Source organism: Agelaius phoeniceus, chromosome 1 (genome assembly GCF_051311805.1).
Source record: "Agelaius phoeniceus isolate bAgePho1 chromosome 1, bAgePho1.hap1, whole genome shotgun sequence".
NCBI lineage: Eukaryota > Metazoa > Chordata > Aves > Passeriformes > Icteridae > Agelaius > Agelaius phoeniceus.
The window spans coordinates 92,084,473-92,103,355 of record NC_135265.1 but is presented as its reverse complement, the minus strand read 5'-3'; the positions used below and the strand labels follow the sequence as shown (position 1 = coordinate 92,103,355).

The 18,883-nt window shown below is 36.2% G+C and overlaps 1 protein-coding gene across 1 annotated transcript in view; it reads right to left on the bottom strand.

Moving 5' to 3' along the window:
* Positions 1-18,883, bottom strand: part of GABBR2 (gamma-aminobutyric acid type B receptor subunit 2) — a 457,779-nt gene that overhangs the window by 217,290 nt on the left and 221,606 nt on the right. Inside the window, exons 7-8 of the mRNA XM_077183158.1 lie at positions 13,890-14,081; positions 12,505-12,741 (exon numbers count right to left, since the gene is read on the bottom strand). Of these exons, the coding sequence (XP_077039273.1) occupies positions 12,505-12,741; positions 13,890-14,081 (429 nt within the window). The remainder of the gene's footprint in view (positions 1-12,504; positions 12,742-13,889; positions 14,082-18,883) is intronic.

Genomic DNA, 18,883 nt, shown 5'->3' with positions numbered 1-18,883 from the left:
ATGATTTGTGTTGAGTTACTCTTGAAAGTTCTTCAGTTTTTCAGTATAACAGTCATATTTCCATGTCACCAAGCAGCACACGGAGTATCCTCTGCAGTGAGGATGAAACATCAGCCCTGGACAGTTTTATTTACACCATCTATGGTACTGTATGACAGTGAGTTCACTCTTTGTACTCAAATTATCTTGTTTTGGTTAGAGTTCGGTTGTTTCATCTAATTACTGAAACTAAACAAGTGGCACTGCACAGAGACTCTGCAGGTTATGCTCAGGATGAAGGGTCACTCAGCCAAAAAAGGTTTGATGACACGTAAATGTGAGAGCTGGGTACAGCTCTCCTTCTCTTAGCCACATACATGGGGTTTAATGTCAAAGCAGTTAAAGAAGTTCTTGGATGAAGGGCAGAAAGATTTTTAGGAGAGGCAATAAGGTTTGATGAAGCTTTGGCTAGATGTTGGAGGCTGAAATTTAAAAATATAGAGGCTGTTAAAAGTAACAACAGCAGAGTGATATGTGAACTTCTTAGACCATGTTCTGAAAGGATAATCTGATTTCTGACAGGTTAGTAGGAGGCATGGTTATAAGTTTTGGTGCATTTGAGGTCAATATGAATTATAAAACTGGAAAAATTACTGTCACACAGAAAGACTCAACAAGTGAAGCACAACAGGTCACAGACTTGATTAATACTATTCATAAAAAATAAAAGAAGAATCTAAATCCTGTCCAATCCTGCTTTGGGTTAACTAGCCAACAACCTCAGCTGTCACTATGGACCTGATATAAAGTGGGTGATAATGTAGAAATCAGAATCCTAAGACTATTTTTCTAAAACGTGTAAAATAGAATTACCAACAAATTGTTCAAATGAGGTAGTTGGGGATAAAAAATCCCAACAAACTAAAAGGCAGCCTACTTAAGTTTTCCAAGTGCTGCTTTTGGTCTCATCCTGCTTTGTCATGGCAGGACTGAAGCTGGGATGCAGCCCAAGTGGAGCATGTTATCCTATACTGAAGAGGCTCCATCAAGGGCCCTGCTGCACTTTCTGCTTCATTACCTTCCAAATGTTTATGCTAAGAACTCCAAGGGGGAAATCCTACCATGCCATGTACTCTACTGAATTGCAAGATCTCTTTTGTTTTATGAAATCCTAAAAAATAACTATCTTTATATGGCTCTAGCAGAGGCTAGAAAATGCCAAACTCATCCTCAGCAGCAGATAAGAAAACAACCTATGAGAAATGGTGGGGAGAAGAGCAGAAAGTAGCAAATACAGAAGTTCTAAAAGATGACTCCAAAAATACTAGAAAACTATTTGAAAATGTACTGTGCATTTATCTGCAATAATGCCATTATAATACTTTAACTTTCCTGTGTTTCACTAAAATGCTTGCAGGCTCCAAGAATCCTATTTGCAACTGGAGCACCTCTCTAAGGAAGAAAACTAGTTCATAGAAATCATGACTGCCAGAAAAGACGAGCAGTGATGTATGAAAATATAATCCACTGAACATCAGACCTGACAACCTCAGAGCATTTCCAGGCTAAGTCAGCTAATAACACCACTCTTAACACTGCTGCAGGTGGATTCACACTCAGCAGTATTCTATATTCAAGTTAAGAAATATTTTTGCCTAGAGCTGCTGTAAAGATTAACAACAGTGGAGAATATGTTAATTTGTGAAGCTAAAAACTCAGAAGTGCTGCAGTGTGAACAGAGAATTAAAATAAATAGAGTTTTAAAAGTTAAGAGTTTTTTTACCGGCCATAAAGTAAAAATGTCACGTTGCAAAATATTCCCCAGGGGAAAATTTTGCTTTTAGGTGCATACAAAAATTCCCATCATGCTAGATTCTAATTCTTGTAACATCAAGTGGGTCACTATCACTGAAGACAAAAAAGGCTCATTTTAAAAGCTTTTCAAAATTGTGATGGGGTAACCTAGATGAAAGCAGAACATAAATTAAAGTTTGCCAAGCAACTATTCAACAATGGAGAGAAGTACAATTAATCTAAATCAATAGATCTTTGTAAATGGGGTACAAAAACTGTGATAGAAAATGTATGCATTTTATTTCTTTTCTTAGAGTATCCAAAACAGTGCTGTAGAGGATAAATAGAAGCAGGTTAGAACTAATTTTATATAGAATTTATTTATTAAATGAACCTGCTTTCAGATCTAGCTACATTTAGAATTGTATTTATCATTTATGAGCTTTACTCATTCTCTAAATGCTCAAGAAAAGCAGATGTTGAGAAGATTTTGGAGTAGTATGATGAAAGCTCTTCAAAAAACAGTAGAAAACACATTCTTGAGATTTCAACAAACTGGCTTATGAATATTCTTCCTATTGCTTCAGCCTTCAGAATATTATTTGTATGCTTTGAGATTTCTCATTTATCTTTTTTCTATGTTTCATTTTCCCAGCCATCTGATACCCAGTGAAGAATTACACTGTTGATCCAAAAGAATATATACAATGAGCCCAACCAATAGCCGAAACATTCAGCATTTCTTTGATTTAAATGATCTGCACTTAAAGTCTCAGGCTCTTATAGTCATCATTAGACATTATTTTTAAATTGCTAAACTCCACCCCATTATTTTAATCACTCACATTTATTTGATATCTGAGCTGTGTAATTCCATATAGTACACTCAACACATTCTCCAAATGCACTTGAACGAGCTCTTGAGCCTAATCATTCATTACTAACTTACAGCAATACACCTGATCAGCACTCTTAAAATACCTCCACTAATTCCAGACAGCATCTAAAAAGAAGTTTCTCCTACATTTTCCATAAGCAAAAACGATTTTAGATTAAGGTTTTGAGTTATATTTTCAAATTGTTAATTAGAGCACTTTGCTAGGTAAGAACTGCCTCCTGCTCACGATGAAGCTAAAAGGGATTTGTCCCTGACTGAAACAAGAAGAGGCTCAAACAACTAAATCTTATTATATTTTGCCTTTACAGTGAAATAATATTAAAATGAAGTCTACTTAGAGAAGGGAGAACAGTAATACTAAAATTTTGCATCTTAAAGGCATTTATTGTCCCAGAGGAGTCCTGGTGAAAGGCTAGTAAATAATAACTTCCTCATCCATCTGAAACCTCAGTGAGAGTTTTAGGTACACAGAACAGAATTACCAGAGCTGGAACAATCCCAAGGCAGCAGGGCTAACATCTGTTCCCATGGAAAATAAAAGAACTGCAATTCCCTCAAGCACTCAGGAATTCAGTTTTATATGGTTTCTAAAATATGTTAACTCCAAAATAATAGTGGTTTTTAACTCTAGAATCATGACAGAAGAGCATTCATATCCCAAATATTAAGCTAAACCAGGTGCTTCTCTAGAGCTCTATTCTAGGAGGGAAGGGATATAAATCAGATGTAGCCCTGAGGAAAGAGTTTACAGACTGAGGCTGATGCAGGATACCTAATGTGACCACTGTGCCCACTGAGAGAATATGCTGCACTTCCAGACTCTGTTTGGTGGTTTTCATCCCCAAACCACTGGGCACCTGAGGGCTTGGAAATATCCATATAAGATGTCTTTGCTTGTAATTCCAAATGGAGATGTATCAGACAGAAACGTTAACATCCCTTAATTTGCCATACATCTTTTTTCCTTCTTAGGGACACCAAATGCAGGAATAACTATACACTGAAAAAAAAATGTTGCTCTGGAATGCCCATAATCCATAGATTTTTTTTTTTTTTTTTTTTTTTTTTTTTTTTTGCCTAAGCTTCACTGCATTCACACCTTGCAGTATGGAGGTTGAGCTGTGCCTGTACCAGCCTGCACCTGTATGAGTCACACACCATCTGCCAGGTAACCATAAAAGAGCCTCGCTGGCTCTTCAAGACCATCAAGCTGCATCAAGTACATACTTATATGGCTCAGCTACTAAACACATGGTCCATGCACACCTGGCTTATCTGGACATATTTCTGTGGAATTGACATAATCTGTTGCTGATCTGCTCTTCAACAAAGACAGTAATATCAATTTCAGGAAATGCGTAGTCAGGTAAGAAGATGTTCATTAAAGTCTAAGCACTAATAAACAAATCAGAACTAGAACAAGAGACACTAGAGACTGGAAACTCAGAACTGTTCAGTGATGCAGATTAGAAAAGAGCCTTCCAGGAAATCTTTTTCCTTCCCATTATATTCTCCTAAGTACACATTCTCCTGCAGTCTTCCTTTGCAGAATCATTGTTCTTAAAAAAGCATGTGTGCGGGCTGGGGACATAGCTATGGATATAATTCCTCTCCAGGGCCTCTCCGCCCAGAACTCAGACCCTGCTGACACTTCATCTGTTCCCTCTGCACTCAAGTTATTTCTCTCTTGGGGAAGGAGCAGTCCTCCTTTACAGACATTACTTGAAAGGGGCTTGAAATAATTTTAACCTGTGCTATGTAATCAGAGCTCTCCAGACAGTTGTTTGCCAGGCTGCTGTACTGACTGACACACTGTGTGCTACAGCTGCTACCGAGAACTGCAACAGGTCCCAGTGCAGCTAAAGCACTTCAGACTTTCCCTTCTCCATCACACTCCACTTTCCTTCTGCATATCCCTTTACAGCAATGTTTCAGTCCTTCCTAGGGCTGTTGTACCTGCCAATCAGTGACAGAAACTGAGAAATTCCAAATAGAAATTTAGAAATTTGCAACATTGTCAACACCACATGCCTTTCACCACATTTTCATTTTGGCTAATTATTGCAGGGCAGACTCTGTCAAAGCAGTTCTTACAGCATATATTGCAAATTCTGAGCTGTTTTTATGGACTTGTATATGATGAAGAGTGGTGCTGATATTTTCTGGGTGATACAGGATCATCACCAGAGACCCACACTGATGTGTCATCTGTGACTGATGACAAGATACTGACATGGTTTGAAGTCACAGTACAGGTGGATGGAGCTACTCCAGATTTTCTATAATTTTAGGAGATGACATTTCAATGGTACACTTGTTGCAAGGACATTTCTCCATAAGTGTCTGTAGAATTTTATCCTATCACCCTTTTTCAGTAGGCACACAACACCTTCTCTCATATAAAAAAATCCCAACTAGTTGCAGCAGGACACAGGGCTTTAATGCAGTGATAGAAGGCACATAACATTTTTCCTTCTTTTTCTGATAGATGGTGAAGAGGTGGCAAAGGAATCTACCTAGTAGTACTTCTGAATAAGCAGAAGACAAAAGGCTATCTAATCATCAAGAAAAACAGTATCCTGCTTATTCAACAGACACCAGAACCCATAGTTCCATGTTGCCTGTCCAACACATACATACTGCCCACTCTTTCAGTATCTTGCTATTTTCAAAGTGCCCTCTGTAACAATTTCAGACAAACCCAACTGGCAAAGGAATAAACTGTCTTGAAAAGTTGCTTTAAAACCATCAATGCTCTCTCCCAGATTAACTGCTGATCTAGAGCAGGACAGAGCTTTCATAAATTTAACCTTTTTCTTTAGTCTTTTTATCCTTCAAATTCAAGGAATACAGACAAGAAAAACAAAACAAAAGGAAAAAAAAAAGCAATCCCAACATATAAGCAAAAGGTTGATTAGAAACATGCAGCTAAAAACCAAATCACACTTGAGAAAAAAAATCCAAGGTTGTGGTACTACTGAAATGCACTTGCTTTCTTTAGAAGCTTGAAGAGAGCTACCCTGTGAAGTACAAACTTGCACCACCACTCAGACAGTGCAATAACCTTCCCTTGAGCTTTGGTTCTTTATTATTTGTAGGGACTTCCACTCTTTGTAAAAAAAGAAGTAACAAAGCAACTTCTAGGGTATACTAAGCATTATGTTAAACACTGTCTAGATACAGACAAAATTAAATACAAAAGCAGAGGAAGCTAAGAGATATCAGGCAGAAAATGTTTTACTAGCTTTCCTATAAATGTATGTTGTTCATTTATTTTCATCAAATATCCAGCTATTAAAATGACAGATGCTGCAGTAACTGTTCTACAACTTCAGACAAAAGCCTTTTTTATTTGACACCTACTACAACTATTAAATCGTCAACTGCTGATTAGCTTGAGGGCTAATCTTTGAAATGTCACAGTTAATTTCAGATCTCATTTCTAAAAGTTACTATTTCCTTTTGTAAGCAGTTTTACACTGTTGGCAGATGAAAACATTTGCAATGAATTTTCCTAATGAGCAAACATTGTTTATGACCTTATGCAAACTTGCTGATGGCTTAGTTTATCAGCTCTCTCTTTTGAGGAGTCTCCTAAATGAACTGGCCACATAGAAAGCAAATTAGTTCACCAACCCACTGTACTGCTCTCACTGGCTCATGGGAGTTGGATAATTTACTGGAAGTCAGGAGGGAGTAATGTAGTAAGAGATTCATCATATTTATCTCTTCTCAGATAAATGGAGATTCAAGGTTCAAGAAAACCAGAAAACTCTGTAGGGGATCTTGCACACATCCAGATCCCAAGTGCTTTTCTTTTTTGTGCTACACAAGAAATGTCCTAACAGGAATCAAGTTCTGAAATATGGAAAGGCATTAAATTCAGAACAGGTCACCCTCACAGGGTCAGATGTAGGAAAAAACTGAGATTTGCCAAGAGTTGGTGGGGTTGTGTGCTTATGTGCATACATTTATAGATCTTCCTGACTATGTGTTTTGCTAGCTTTTTGTACTCCCTCAAATCAGCCAATTATGGTTAATGTCCAACAAGAAATTTTCAAATGCTCAAAATTAAGTCGAATTTAACTGAACATTTAAAAGCATTTCTCAGTAACAGACATCTTTATAGTGTTAAGTATTCCACTGCACACTAATCCTCAACCCCCCTCCCCCCCTTTTATAAAATTAACATTCATTTAAAGCTCTATTTTATATTAACAAGAAACTGTTTGATGGAAATTTCTGCCCTCCCCCCAATATTTTTACTATTCACCCTACCTCAGCCATGCCAACAAAGAAAATTTAACTGCAGGTATAAATAGCTCTTGAGGCATAATTCAGAACCATTCATGCAAAATTAGCCCCACTGATCAATGCTACTAACAGAAATGTTTGCTAGACTCCCATTTTAAGGATAAATTAATGCTGCCAAAGTCCATGCTAATTTTATCTGATTCTCTGCCAAAGACTGACACATTTTTTAATTTAAGCTTCTTGGGTATGTTATTTTTCCAGGATGACATTAAATAAATACTTTCTCCTGTACCTATTCCATTGCTAACATGTCCTGTATTTCTGAGATTCCTGTACAGCACAGTGGCTTCTGAAGCCCGGAAATTGGAGGCAAGCTGCTAAGATAAATCTTCAGAAATAATCAGCATCAAAATACAAAGCAAACGTCATATAAATAAGCATTTTTCCAGTTATGAAATATGACTAGATTCATTCAAATGCAGGATGCCAGGGACAGACTTGAAAGCTATTTCATGGCTGTGCTTTCAATTGTGCAGCAGCTACTGTGATGGAATTTTATCCTACTGTGCTAGTCTCTGGCTGACATAAAAGGAAAAGACAACACTGTATTTAATTTTCTCACTCCTCCACTGCAATTCTTTTTCCATTACACAGAAATAATAGAAGGTTATAAGGATGTGAAATAAATTAACAATTTTGAAACTTGATTTACAATAACAGATAATAGCAATAAATGCAAGAAGCAGAACACCCCGCTGCAACAGTTCAGGCACAAATCAGTGAGAATGGTAATATTCATGACTTCACATCAGTGACAAAGGTTTAGCAAATAAAAAATACAGAAAAAAAATTTTTAAAAAATAGTGTCATGTTTTGAATAAAAAAGGAATTAAAAAAACCCCTCTGACATGCATTTTTTCCCAATACTTGGCTCCCCCATGGAATCAAAACAAACTTCTAATATCCTGAGAACAAATGTGGTATTTAATATGGCAGCCTTGCAGTGCCTAAAGGGAATCAACAAGAAAACTGCAGAGCAACTATTTACGAGGGGATGCAGTGATGGGATAAGGGCAAATGGACTCCAACAGAAAGAGGACAGATTTAAATTAGATATTAGGAAGAAATTCTTTGCTGTGAAGGTGCTGAGGAACTGGAACAGGTAGCCCAAAGAAATCATGGATGCTCCATCCCTCAAAGTGTTCAAGGCCAGGTTGGATGATGCTCTGAGAGGGGATGGAACTAGATGGCCTTTAAAGTCCCTTCCAACATAAACTATCCTATGACATCTTTCCAAGTATAACCAACATTTTTTTGCTAACAAATATAAATATTGCTGCAATTTTAATTTACTGTGTAGTCATCCTTAGTCTCTACAAAGAGAAGAAAAAAGGGAAAAAATGACTAACATAAAATCCATCTATTCTCTAGATGGGTTTTGATTCAGTATACAATAAATATGATTTGGTATCCTGAGACGACAGCACTAATTCTTCACTAATTATAAAGCCTCCAAACTATATTATGGTAGCATTGCACAAAATAAAGTTTGACTTTTCCTCCTTTTTCTTTTTTAATTATCCCTTAGACAAACAATTCTTGCTTTAGGAGAATCATTCTGACTCTGTGGAAAATTCTCCTCAGCTTTCACACATACATGATGCACATGTTATAGGTGGAATGCTGAAAAATGCAGTAGAATTGAAATGCATATATACACATTTCCCAGACATATATTTTTTCCCATCACTTTATCACTCTGTACTGATTTAAAGCAGTAACAGTTCAGCAGAGACTTCAGCTGATCTTGCAAATCTAAATTACTTCCAGTGCCTCTACCAACTACATCAGGGAACTCCTCAGACATCTAAACTGTCTCAAAAAAACCTGTGTAAACACTTCTTTTCTTCCATTTTCTGGCACTCAAGTTATCAGAAAGAATGTGTACTATTTGAGAAGAGGAATATATTTAACAAGGAGACAGGACCTGGCACTTTATAAATCACAAGGGTAGTGTTGCACTCAGTTTCTACAAATGTCTCTATCTGGATTAGGAAAAGTGGGAACAAAAAGTTAAAAATCCTTTATTTTTTTTTTTGTATTAGCAACTTTCTCATTTATAACCAATCAAGTGGTCTGATAACTAAGGCAATTAGAAAGATGCACACCATGAAAGCCAAGCTAGTCCCAAATCAGAAGCACTCCTGTCCTGAAAGCTGGTCATTGCAGAGGGGCCATTCTAACCCTGAAATGTCTCAGTCAATTGGAAAATGGCCAACACCAGTGAATCTGAACGTCCTCCAGAATTAGGACATTCAGATTAACAAAACTGTAGGAGGATCCCTGCAGGTCTTTTGTTTTGCATTTCTCATCACAAAATCCTTTTCCACCTGTAAAACAGTATCCAGTTTATCTTTTAAAAAGTGTAGCAGATAGCTGTATTACTCTTTTCTGATGAAACACCAAAACTATGTTTTCCTGCTCTGTATTCAGAATACACAAGAAATTTATATGGCAATCAACATGATTATAAGTCTGATAAGTATGAAGGCAAAATAACAGAAGAAATCAATTTGCTAAGAAAAAAAACTCAGAAAGAGAGCAGAACCCTCAGGAATATTTAAAGAATATCCATAATTTCCCTTCCACTAGATTTCTGACAGCAGAATTAGAATAAATAACATTTTGTACTGAGTTTCTGATGCATAAAAATAGGATTTGTCATGTCAAGTCTCTGGGCAATAGCCTTATCTATTTTCTAAATGCTGTCTCCTTGAAAATTTTTAAAAATTTAAAAAATTTTAAAAACCCAGAAAGTTGAAAGAATTATATTCCATATAATTAGTAACCAGCACACTTCATCCCAAGTCTTTTCTAAATTGTTTAAAAAATTCCACAACTCCCTCCCCACTCAATGGTGTTGTCTTCTATAAATAATTTCAAAGAAAATGAAAACTGGGTAAAGGGATTTATTATTTATGACATGACAGTGTTTCTGCTATCATATTCACAGAAAGCATAGAGAAAGCTACTTAGTAGATTTTCCAGTTTTAGATTCTTGTCTACAGCTTCTTGTTTATCTTTTCTAATCTAACAAATAACAACATAGTTTATTATTGGATGAGTCTTTGAATATTGATAAGATTTAGCCTCCCTTTTGTTTCTTCTTTTTTTTTTCCAAAATTCACTTTATATTTGGCACAGATAATCTTGAATAAAGGAATGTCCTTTTCCTGTTTAGAATGTTTTTAAAAATAGACTGTAAAAAAATTTATATTAAAAGAGAAATTCTGGAAAAAAATGAAATTAGATTTAGCACTCCAAGACTTAAAACTCACATTCCAGTGAAAGTTTTAAATTAGGTTACAAATGACAGCAATTTATTAGACTGAAGAATAAAAAGTTTTAAAGTATTTCTGGTAAAAATCAATCTGCTCCTTCAGCTTCAACTTTCTGAACAATAAAATGCAAAATAATTAATATTCTTTTAAAACTCTTTTTTCTCCATGCTGTCTGGAAAAGCTTGAGCATTGTGTGTTGTAATTATGCCCTAAGAAAGCGTAGTTGCTATAGGCTTTCTTCTCTCCATATCTCTCTCAAGAAAATGTTTTTGTGGATTACAGGTACAGGAAGCATGATCCTTGCAATTACCAGATTTGGGCTTTGCATTGTCATTATGATTTGGTTGAACAATGATAAAGAGAAATATTTTACCAAGCACCTCAGACAGGTATTAAATACAGTGAATAATCATGCAGTAATTTCTCTGAAAACCATTATACATGAGACAATAAAGTAAGTAAACATAGCTGAATGTGGCTGTTGAAGCTTTGATTCATTCCCTCCCTAAAGGGATGCTCGTGAGATTTTGCTGGTGTCTCTGAAACTAGTAAAAAAGAGCTTTCTTTCAATCTTAGATTTTTTTGGGGTTGATTTTGTTGGGGTTTTTTTGTTGTTGTTGGAGTGGAAGCAGTGAAGGGTAATTAAGCAATGCTAATGAAAACTATCAATTTCACCATAACTGGCTGCAAAACTAAACAGAAGGCAAAAAGGATAAGGAAAAAAAAAAACAAACAAAACCCAAACAAAACAAAAAGTAACTACACAGCAGTATTCAATTTCAAGCCTATTGATAGATGTCGTACATGGAATAATGAAGGATAAATATAACTGAGTCCCTGCAGAGTCTGGTTCATAGCTTCTACTGTCTGAAAGCCTCATCAAAGATCCAGCCCTACTGTGCATTCAATGGAACAACAAATTCTTTTGCTGAAACTTTCAGTCTAATTCAGTGTAAAAAGAAAGCAAAATTTATATTGTACAAGCAACTAGTTACAAGTATTTTCTTGCCATATGGTTGGTTTTTACTTAGAAATTCTGAATTACTTTCAACTGTGTGTATCACATCACAGAAAGCTTTTTCAGCAATTAACAAGGACATCAAAAGTTTGAGCCTTTACACCTTGCCGATGCATTTCTGCAGGCATTTCCTCCTTGAACCAGTTTATGACATGTATGACAACCTTAGTTCTGGTACTTCAATATATTTAGATGTTAATTGATATCCAAGGCAGTTTGTTCTAACATGGGGACAGGATTTCACCAGCTCCCTCCAACCTTCTCCATGCTTTTGCTGCAAGGAGATGCCCCTCTGTGCACCACTGAAACACACCTTTATTCAAACACCGTTTTCCTTATCTAGCCATATTGCAGACCAAGCACACTGCTCAACTAAGCACGTTCCAGTAGGCTCCTTGTTGCAGCTATTGCAAACTCCAAAGAATAGTTTCCCTGAAATGGAGTCTGCTCATCTCTCTTGCTGAGGTCTGCAGACTTCTGAACACATATGCATCACTAACTTCCAACTGATGCTGCCTCAGATACAACTAAGTAATTAAGAAGCTTTAAGACCACACTCCTATCACCTTATCGCCTGTTTTACTCTGTTAAAAAGCAGAAGTAAATAAATTAAAAAAAAAATACTAAGGGTTTGCAATTGTACAATTGAAACCAGAATGAAGATACTATTGTATATGAGCAGTTCTTAAGTCAATGTGAGCATGCTTTGTACTTAACTGTGAAAAAATACAAATTATAAATAAATTTAAATCACAACTGAAGCATGCTGCAAGAATATCTAGGATGTACAGCTCTGGAGTTAGAGACAGTGTACTATAGACTACTTCCAAACCTAAATGATGGAGAGAAATATGTATTCTCAGATCACATTCCAGCTACTACTTAACTGCTAAAAAAATTTGCTTAAAAGGTCACTGCAGCTTGCAAAACTTGTGGTTCCCTTGAGACTACTCTGATTTGTTAATTTAGATGACATTCATGCTTAAAAATCTGATAACTCAGGAATTGTACACTGTCATCCCTTGGCATCTGAAGACAGGTAATGAGCAAGACTGTCAAGGCATTAATTTTTAATATAAAGTGGAACTGGAAGCTCTGAAATAGAAGAAATAAACAACTCTGTTTCTTTTTCATGAGTACTTTATATTTAATACTTGTTTCAATTACTGACACAAAATCACAAGCCTCCTGCATCCCACAATTATCTGGTGAGGACTTACCGTTACTCCAAAGAACCTGGTTTCATTCATAGCATTCAGGAAAATGTTGCCGAGTTTTTGATTTGAGTAGTTAAAATCTTCAATTTTTTGGTGCTTGTTGGTGGAATTCAGGTAATTCATTGCCCTCTGTAGAGTCCTGGCAATCACCCATATTCCATCATAGGCATAACCATGAAATTTGCTGGATTGCCCATCGCCACGTCTAGCGTTGTATTCCTTTTCATACTGCTGTGGAGTCTACAGAGGAGATAAAATTCAGTTTTACCTCAATACTTAATCTTTTACAGAGTTGAATCTAAACCTCAAGCTGCACCCCTCAATTTAGAGATGTGCATAACTAATACAGAAAATGCCTCCAAAAAAAAGTTATGAAAGAAAATAAAATTCAAGAAACATGTTTGTTTAAAAACTGGTTTTTAAAAAACTTGGTTTAAAAACTGCTGGTGAGATTGGGAAGCAGAACTAGGAGACAGAGATACTGAAAGCAGTTTTACTGCCTCACTGTATAAATGACAACTTGTTTTATTTTACTTTTGTACAAAAGGGTCCAGTTCAACCAAAACTGTACACTGGTGAGCCCTAATACTGGAACAGGGAATAAGTCTCTATCCCTGCAAATTAGTGGTCTGATTACACTTTACAGGATAACACAAATCAAATAACCCTTACTTGAGCAACTGTTTGCTCAGTATGAAATTTTGAGTGGCAATTTGTCTGTATTTTACAAGTTCACTACGTTCTGGATGGTGTGCCATCATATGATGAGCTATCCTTCAGTAAAGTTGCCTTTCATGCTCACTCAGCAAAGGCATGAAAGGCAGATGGAAAAAAAAGATTAAAAGCAGCAAAATCAGGCATGTTTATTCATTGGTCAGAGCTTGTATGGATTTGTTCTGTGATAAAATTTTATGTACTTTATGGAAATACCATATATTTTTATATTTAAAACAATCCTCACCTCCTGCTCCCTAGTTCTGAGAGACACAAAGCACCATTCAAATTGGCCATTTGCAGAATAGGTTTAATTATAAGAGTTTTCTGTTTTTGTGCTTAACTATTTAACTTGAAGTGACACAGTATATGATACTAAAGACTGTAATTCAAACTTTAACGTACATCTGAACTATAATGCTCAGACTGAGGGAGGAGGGCAGATTTGAAGCAAGGGACTTCACTGCTTTCTTACCCTGTAGAGAATTAGATTTGGTTTTGAAATATTTAAAAATTGCTAACTACTGGAAAGAAGTGAAACTAACTGTGATGACTTCCAGGTCACTTGGTAAAAGAGCCCTTTGGCTTCACCTCCTTCCTTGGTGCTTTACTGTGCCAGCCCAGCAGTGAGATAATTGATGGTACAGTAAAATAGATGGAAGAAAAATACTAACCCTTCCTGATATAGTCTTATTCGTTTTTGAGCTGAGAGGCTCAAAATCCACTCCAATATAACCTTCCATGGCTGTAAGAAGATTTTTGCTGAGACACTGTGAGGAATTAATCCAGGCTTCCCACCAAAGATTTTCATACCACCCTGGAATAATCCACTGATATTTGCTGCCATACATTTCTTCATCATAAGCCTGCAAAAAAAGAAAAACAGAAAATATAATGGACTTTGTAATAGAGGTATTGAACATAAAACCAATTGCTTTTGGTTAACTTTTTTTTATTATTAATGACATGATGGTGTAATTGGAGCACACAACTATTTAAAAAGTTTAGAATAATTATTTGCTAATAATGGAGACTTTTTTTGAAGACTCCTGACTTTAGAATTCAGGAAATGAGAATTTACTGAACCCTGTTTTTCTTTCAGGGGATCATTTCCTAAAAAACAGCAAAATGAAACTGTGTTCTAGAACTGAGGGAGTTAAAGAACAACACAAACAGAAGGCACAGCTTTCCACAGAAAGTTCTTTATAACAGAACTATTACACAAGTGATAGAACTACCATGCTACCACATTTCAATTAAGTAATTATCACCCTTAAATCAGTCTAAGGACTAGATTACAAGAAAACTTGGATCATAGGCACCATCAAATCACATGTGGCAAATATGAATTAGGTGACTGCTAAAATCAGACCACAGTAACATTAAATTAGCAGTTCCTTCTGTGGAGCATGAGTGAATAGTGAATTGATAGAGCAAAAACTTAAGGATTTTTTTTTCTCAGCAAGATCTTTCTTCATATGAAGTCCTATATTGTTGTAATACTGAATACAGCCAACTGTAATCCAAGATCCTGAGATTATAGTTATCTCCTTTCAATACTTAGTAGATATATATAACAGGAAACAGAAATACTTTCTTAATCAGGCACATATGCTGTTGTACCTAAAAGCTGATGTATTCTCAAATATTCTCTTTGATTGGGAAGAGTGTTTTAGGATAAAATTAGCAAATTTTATCTCAGATATTTCGCGCACTGTCTTGCAACTAGGTATTTTTCTTTTGACATTGCAGTCAGACTCCACTTCAAAACTGCATGTTTCATGCTTCTTTGGCTCCAAATATAAGCAATACTTGAGATAGAAGGCCTAAGATAAAAATTTTAATTTTTAGAAATACATGGCGCAAGCTTAGAGCTCTTGACAGGAAAACTGCTTCTTTTTCACAAAAAATATTACGTAAGGAGGAAATGATAAGAATGCAAACAGGACATATTAGTCATTCTGAAATAACTGTTTTGAAAAGTATCCCAAAGATCATACAAAAAGCCTATCAGAGAAATAAAGATCAATAACAGAATATATGAAATAGGAAAACCTCCTAAATATGTTAATACCCAAATTAAAACTGGGCTTTAAATCAGTGAAGTCTATTATAATGGTGCCAGCTCAGTTCATTACAGCATTGTGCACAAAGCAGATTTATTTGGCCCCTGGTTGCAGAAGCTTTTGTTCATACAAAATCAAATTTCATGCCTTTGTATACAATGCTGCTTGAAAGTCCTGTCTGAAACCTGGCGTCTTACATCTCATATATTACTTATTCCACAATCCACATAAACAGTTTGTCTTTCTCTTGCTTGCTAATTCTGCCCTTCCAGAAACATATCTGCTTCTGTCCTCCTACCCACCAGCACTCCTGCACAGCTATGGAGACACTGAATTCCAGGGCCACCTGTGAGGGAAACAGCAATTCCATCCTGCAGTGCTCCCTTCTAAAAGAGTTTGCATTGTACAGTTAGGTCATTCAAGACCTTTCAGTCACTCAGTGTTTTTTATCTGACAGTTTAAGAATCATGAGAATGCAAACTGACACAGAATAGTGCTTTTGGAGAAGGACAGTCTTATGTAGCTTCCCCTGCTCTATAGAGATTAAAGTATCAAATTGTGTGTTGCCAGAAAGTATTGGCTGTGGACTATTCTGAAATTAGAGCTGCTGGAAATTTTCTGTTTGCATAAGCACTTGTACTGTTTCCTGCATAATCTGTGAATGCCCTGGAAAATGAGCCGAAAATTGAAAGTTTCAAAATAGCCAGAAATTTCATCCTGGAAACAAGGGATCATTCCCAACATGGTTGCCTGAAAGACTGGTTACACTTTCACATTTCTGCAACAATCTGGTTTAACAAAAGGCAAAACAAACACTTTAAGAGCTGTCAGCTCTTCCTCTGAGACATGGTGGAATGACAGGGCTTGAAGGGTAGTCTGGGAAAGGCAAAAGTAGGAAGAAAATCAGATCCTCTGAGGCTCAGCACGATGATCATGCAGTGATTTTTCTAGTGACAGCACAGCTGACAGTATTCAGACATTTCAGTGTTTGTGTCCCAGAAGACTTATTGCAAAATAATGCTTTTTTTGCCACCATTTTCTCCCTGTTGATTCTGCTAAATGGAGATGATTTTGATGCTTAAAAGATTCAAGTACTTGAAACACGTGGATCTTTCTTGAGCTGTTTGAGTGCTCATAGACCAATACTTACAAGTTTCAGTTTCTAAGGGGAAGATTTTTTGGCAAACAAGCAAGCTGAAGAAGGTTTGCACATGCTTTGTAACACCAGAACAGCATAAAGTAGTCATACATTTTCCTTCATCTTTCTCCCATGCCCTATGTAGAATGCAAAGCCCTGAGTTGCTGTCAAGCAGCCAGGAAACTGTCATGGACATTTTTTGCCCTTGTGAAACTGAATTTTTATTTTTTTTCCTTTAAAGCATTTCATTCTTGTTTGAATCCATAAATAAATGCTTATTTACAACAAAGAGATTTGTGCAATAGATGTTTCTTATGTGTAGCAAACAAATACTGGCAATTTGTTGATTGTTGAAGTATTAAGTTTTGACCAAAAGGCTCTAATTTCTATTCCAAGAAAACATCACATTCATCCCACAGAGGTGAAAATGAATTATAAAGCTAAGATTTCCCATAGAACTAAAATTGCTCACTGTTTTTGACACTGGTGATAAATGAACAGCTAAACTTATTTAAATCCTTGCAGGAAAAACCTGCCAAAGACTCACTTTGGCTTGAACCAGTCCCGTCCTGTTTTTAAAGTTTGCTACTGAATTTTACTTTTAATCCAATTTTTTGGTGTGGGTGTGGGTGTTGGTCTCTTCTTCCAAATAACAAGGAATAGGAAAAGAAGAAATGATCTGAATTTGCAATAGAGGTGATTTAGATTCGATATTAAGAAAGACTTCTTCACTGAAAGGATTATCAGGGACCAGGGAAGAGGTTGAGTCACCATCACAGGAGGCATTCAAAAGATGTGCAGATGAGGCACTCAGGGACATTACTTAGTGGTGGACTTGGCAGTGCTGGATTAATGGCTGGACTTGATCATCTTAAAGGTCTTTTACAACCTAAATGGTTCTATGATCTTATATAAACTCCTATGGATATCCTGAAGAAACCTCACAGAATATGACTGCTGAATCCAGGCAGAAAAGTGAGGCAAACTTAAAAGGTTTTACCACCTGCATAAGTCATTACCAAATTATATTTAGGATAAAACCACAATCAGGAAAAAAAATAAATATTGCATTAGGGAAAAAGCATCTTCCTTTAACAAACTCAAAGCCTTTTTCTGACTGACATCAATAACCTTGCAGAATATAACAAGGAATCACAAGTGAAATCAGTCTGAAGATACACCTGAAAAAGAAGAGTTAAAAACTTGATAAATATAAATTACTGTGCTCTTAGACATATATCTGCAGGAGTACATGAGTCAACAATATATTTTATGAATAATAACAAGCTTTCTGACATATTGTAGTGCATTAATATATAAATGACCTACTTTGAACTGCCCTCTCCTGTATTCAGTCTCCTGCGGAAACTCTCACATAAATACATTTAAACAAGCCTAAATACATGATATTTCAGATTTCTCCAGGCTCCAGAAAAATCCACCTCATTATTTTGACACTAATGTACTTTAGAAGCAGCCATCAGCACTTTAAAGCACTGACAGTTACGCACATTTCCCATGTTCACACCAAACTGTAGCCACAGAAACCTGCGGCTGGCGCTCGTGTGACAGAGACATCCTCTCCCTGGAACCCTTCATCTGACAGTGATGCAGACTAAAAGACAGCCTGCCCCTCTAAGGAATTCTAAGATTTCTTCAGTGGCCTCACATAAACATGGATTTGGAAGAGAATCCTAGAGAAATGCAACTAGAAATGAGGCCAATCTCTTGCTAATGTTGGGTTGGAAGATAATTCTGACCAGAACCCTTCTGCTGGGGAAATGCAGCCCGACCCCAAGAGATCTGAGGAGGATCTGGGCTGCAGAAGTACTATTCTTTCTTCCAGGAATGAAAAAATAGGAGATTATCTCTGTCAATCCAATTTAAATGGCAGTACAAAAAGATCTCTAAATAAAGACCTACAAGACATGAGAAGAATGAAAAATAAAATAATGCTTTCCATTTCCTTTTGGATGAAAACAGATTTTGTTCCTTCCAAATATATTCTACAATCTCCTTTCCAAATTTTGCCACCAACTGGGACAGCTGCTGAGTAAGAGCCAAAATGCATCTGAGACGTGTAGCAGTCAGATTTTGAACTTCTGCCTTTCCTTTCTTTCCAAGGATAGGTAACTGTCTCACTAAGTGAACACTAAAAAAAACCCTTGGAAATTTAGATGCTGTCGTTATTACTTTTCCATTATATTTACTGTGTTCTTGGATTAATCTAACTATTTAGACTAAGAACTCAATACTTAGGCCACTAAAATATTTCTCTTTCAAATTTTTTTCTGGCTTTTACAAGTATAGATTCACATTTTAATTCTGCTACTTTTAATGGCAATAACAGTGGATAAGTTTGCAGCACATTCACATAAACAAATGGTGAGGATAGGGAATTTTATGTTTGGTAGTCTTACTGTTATGGTTAAAAAAACTTTATTTTTTATCAACTAATATTTGC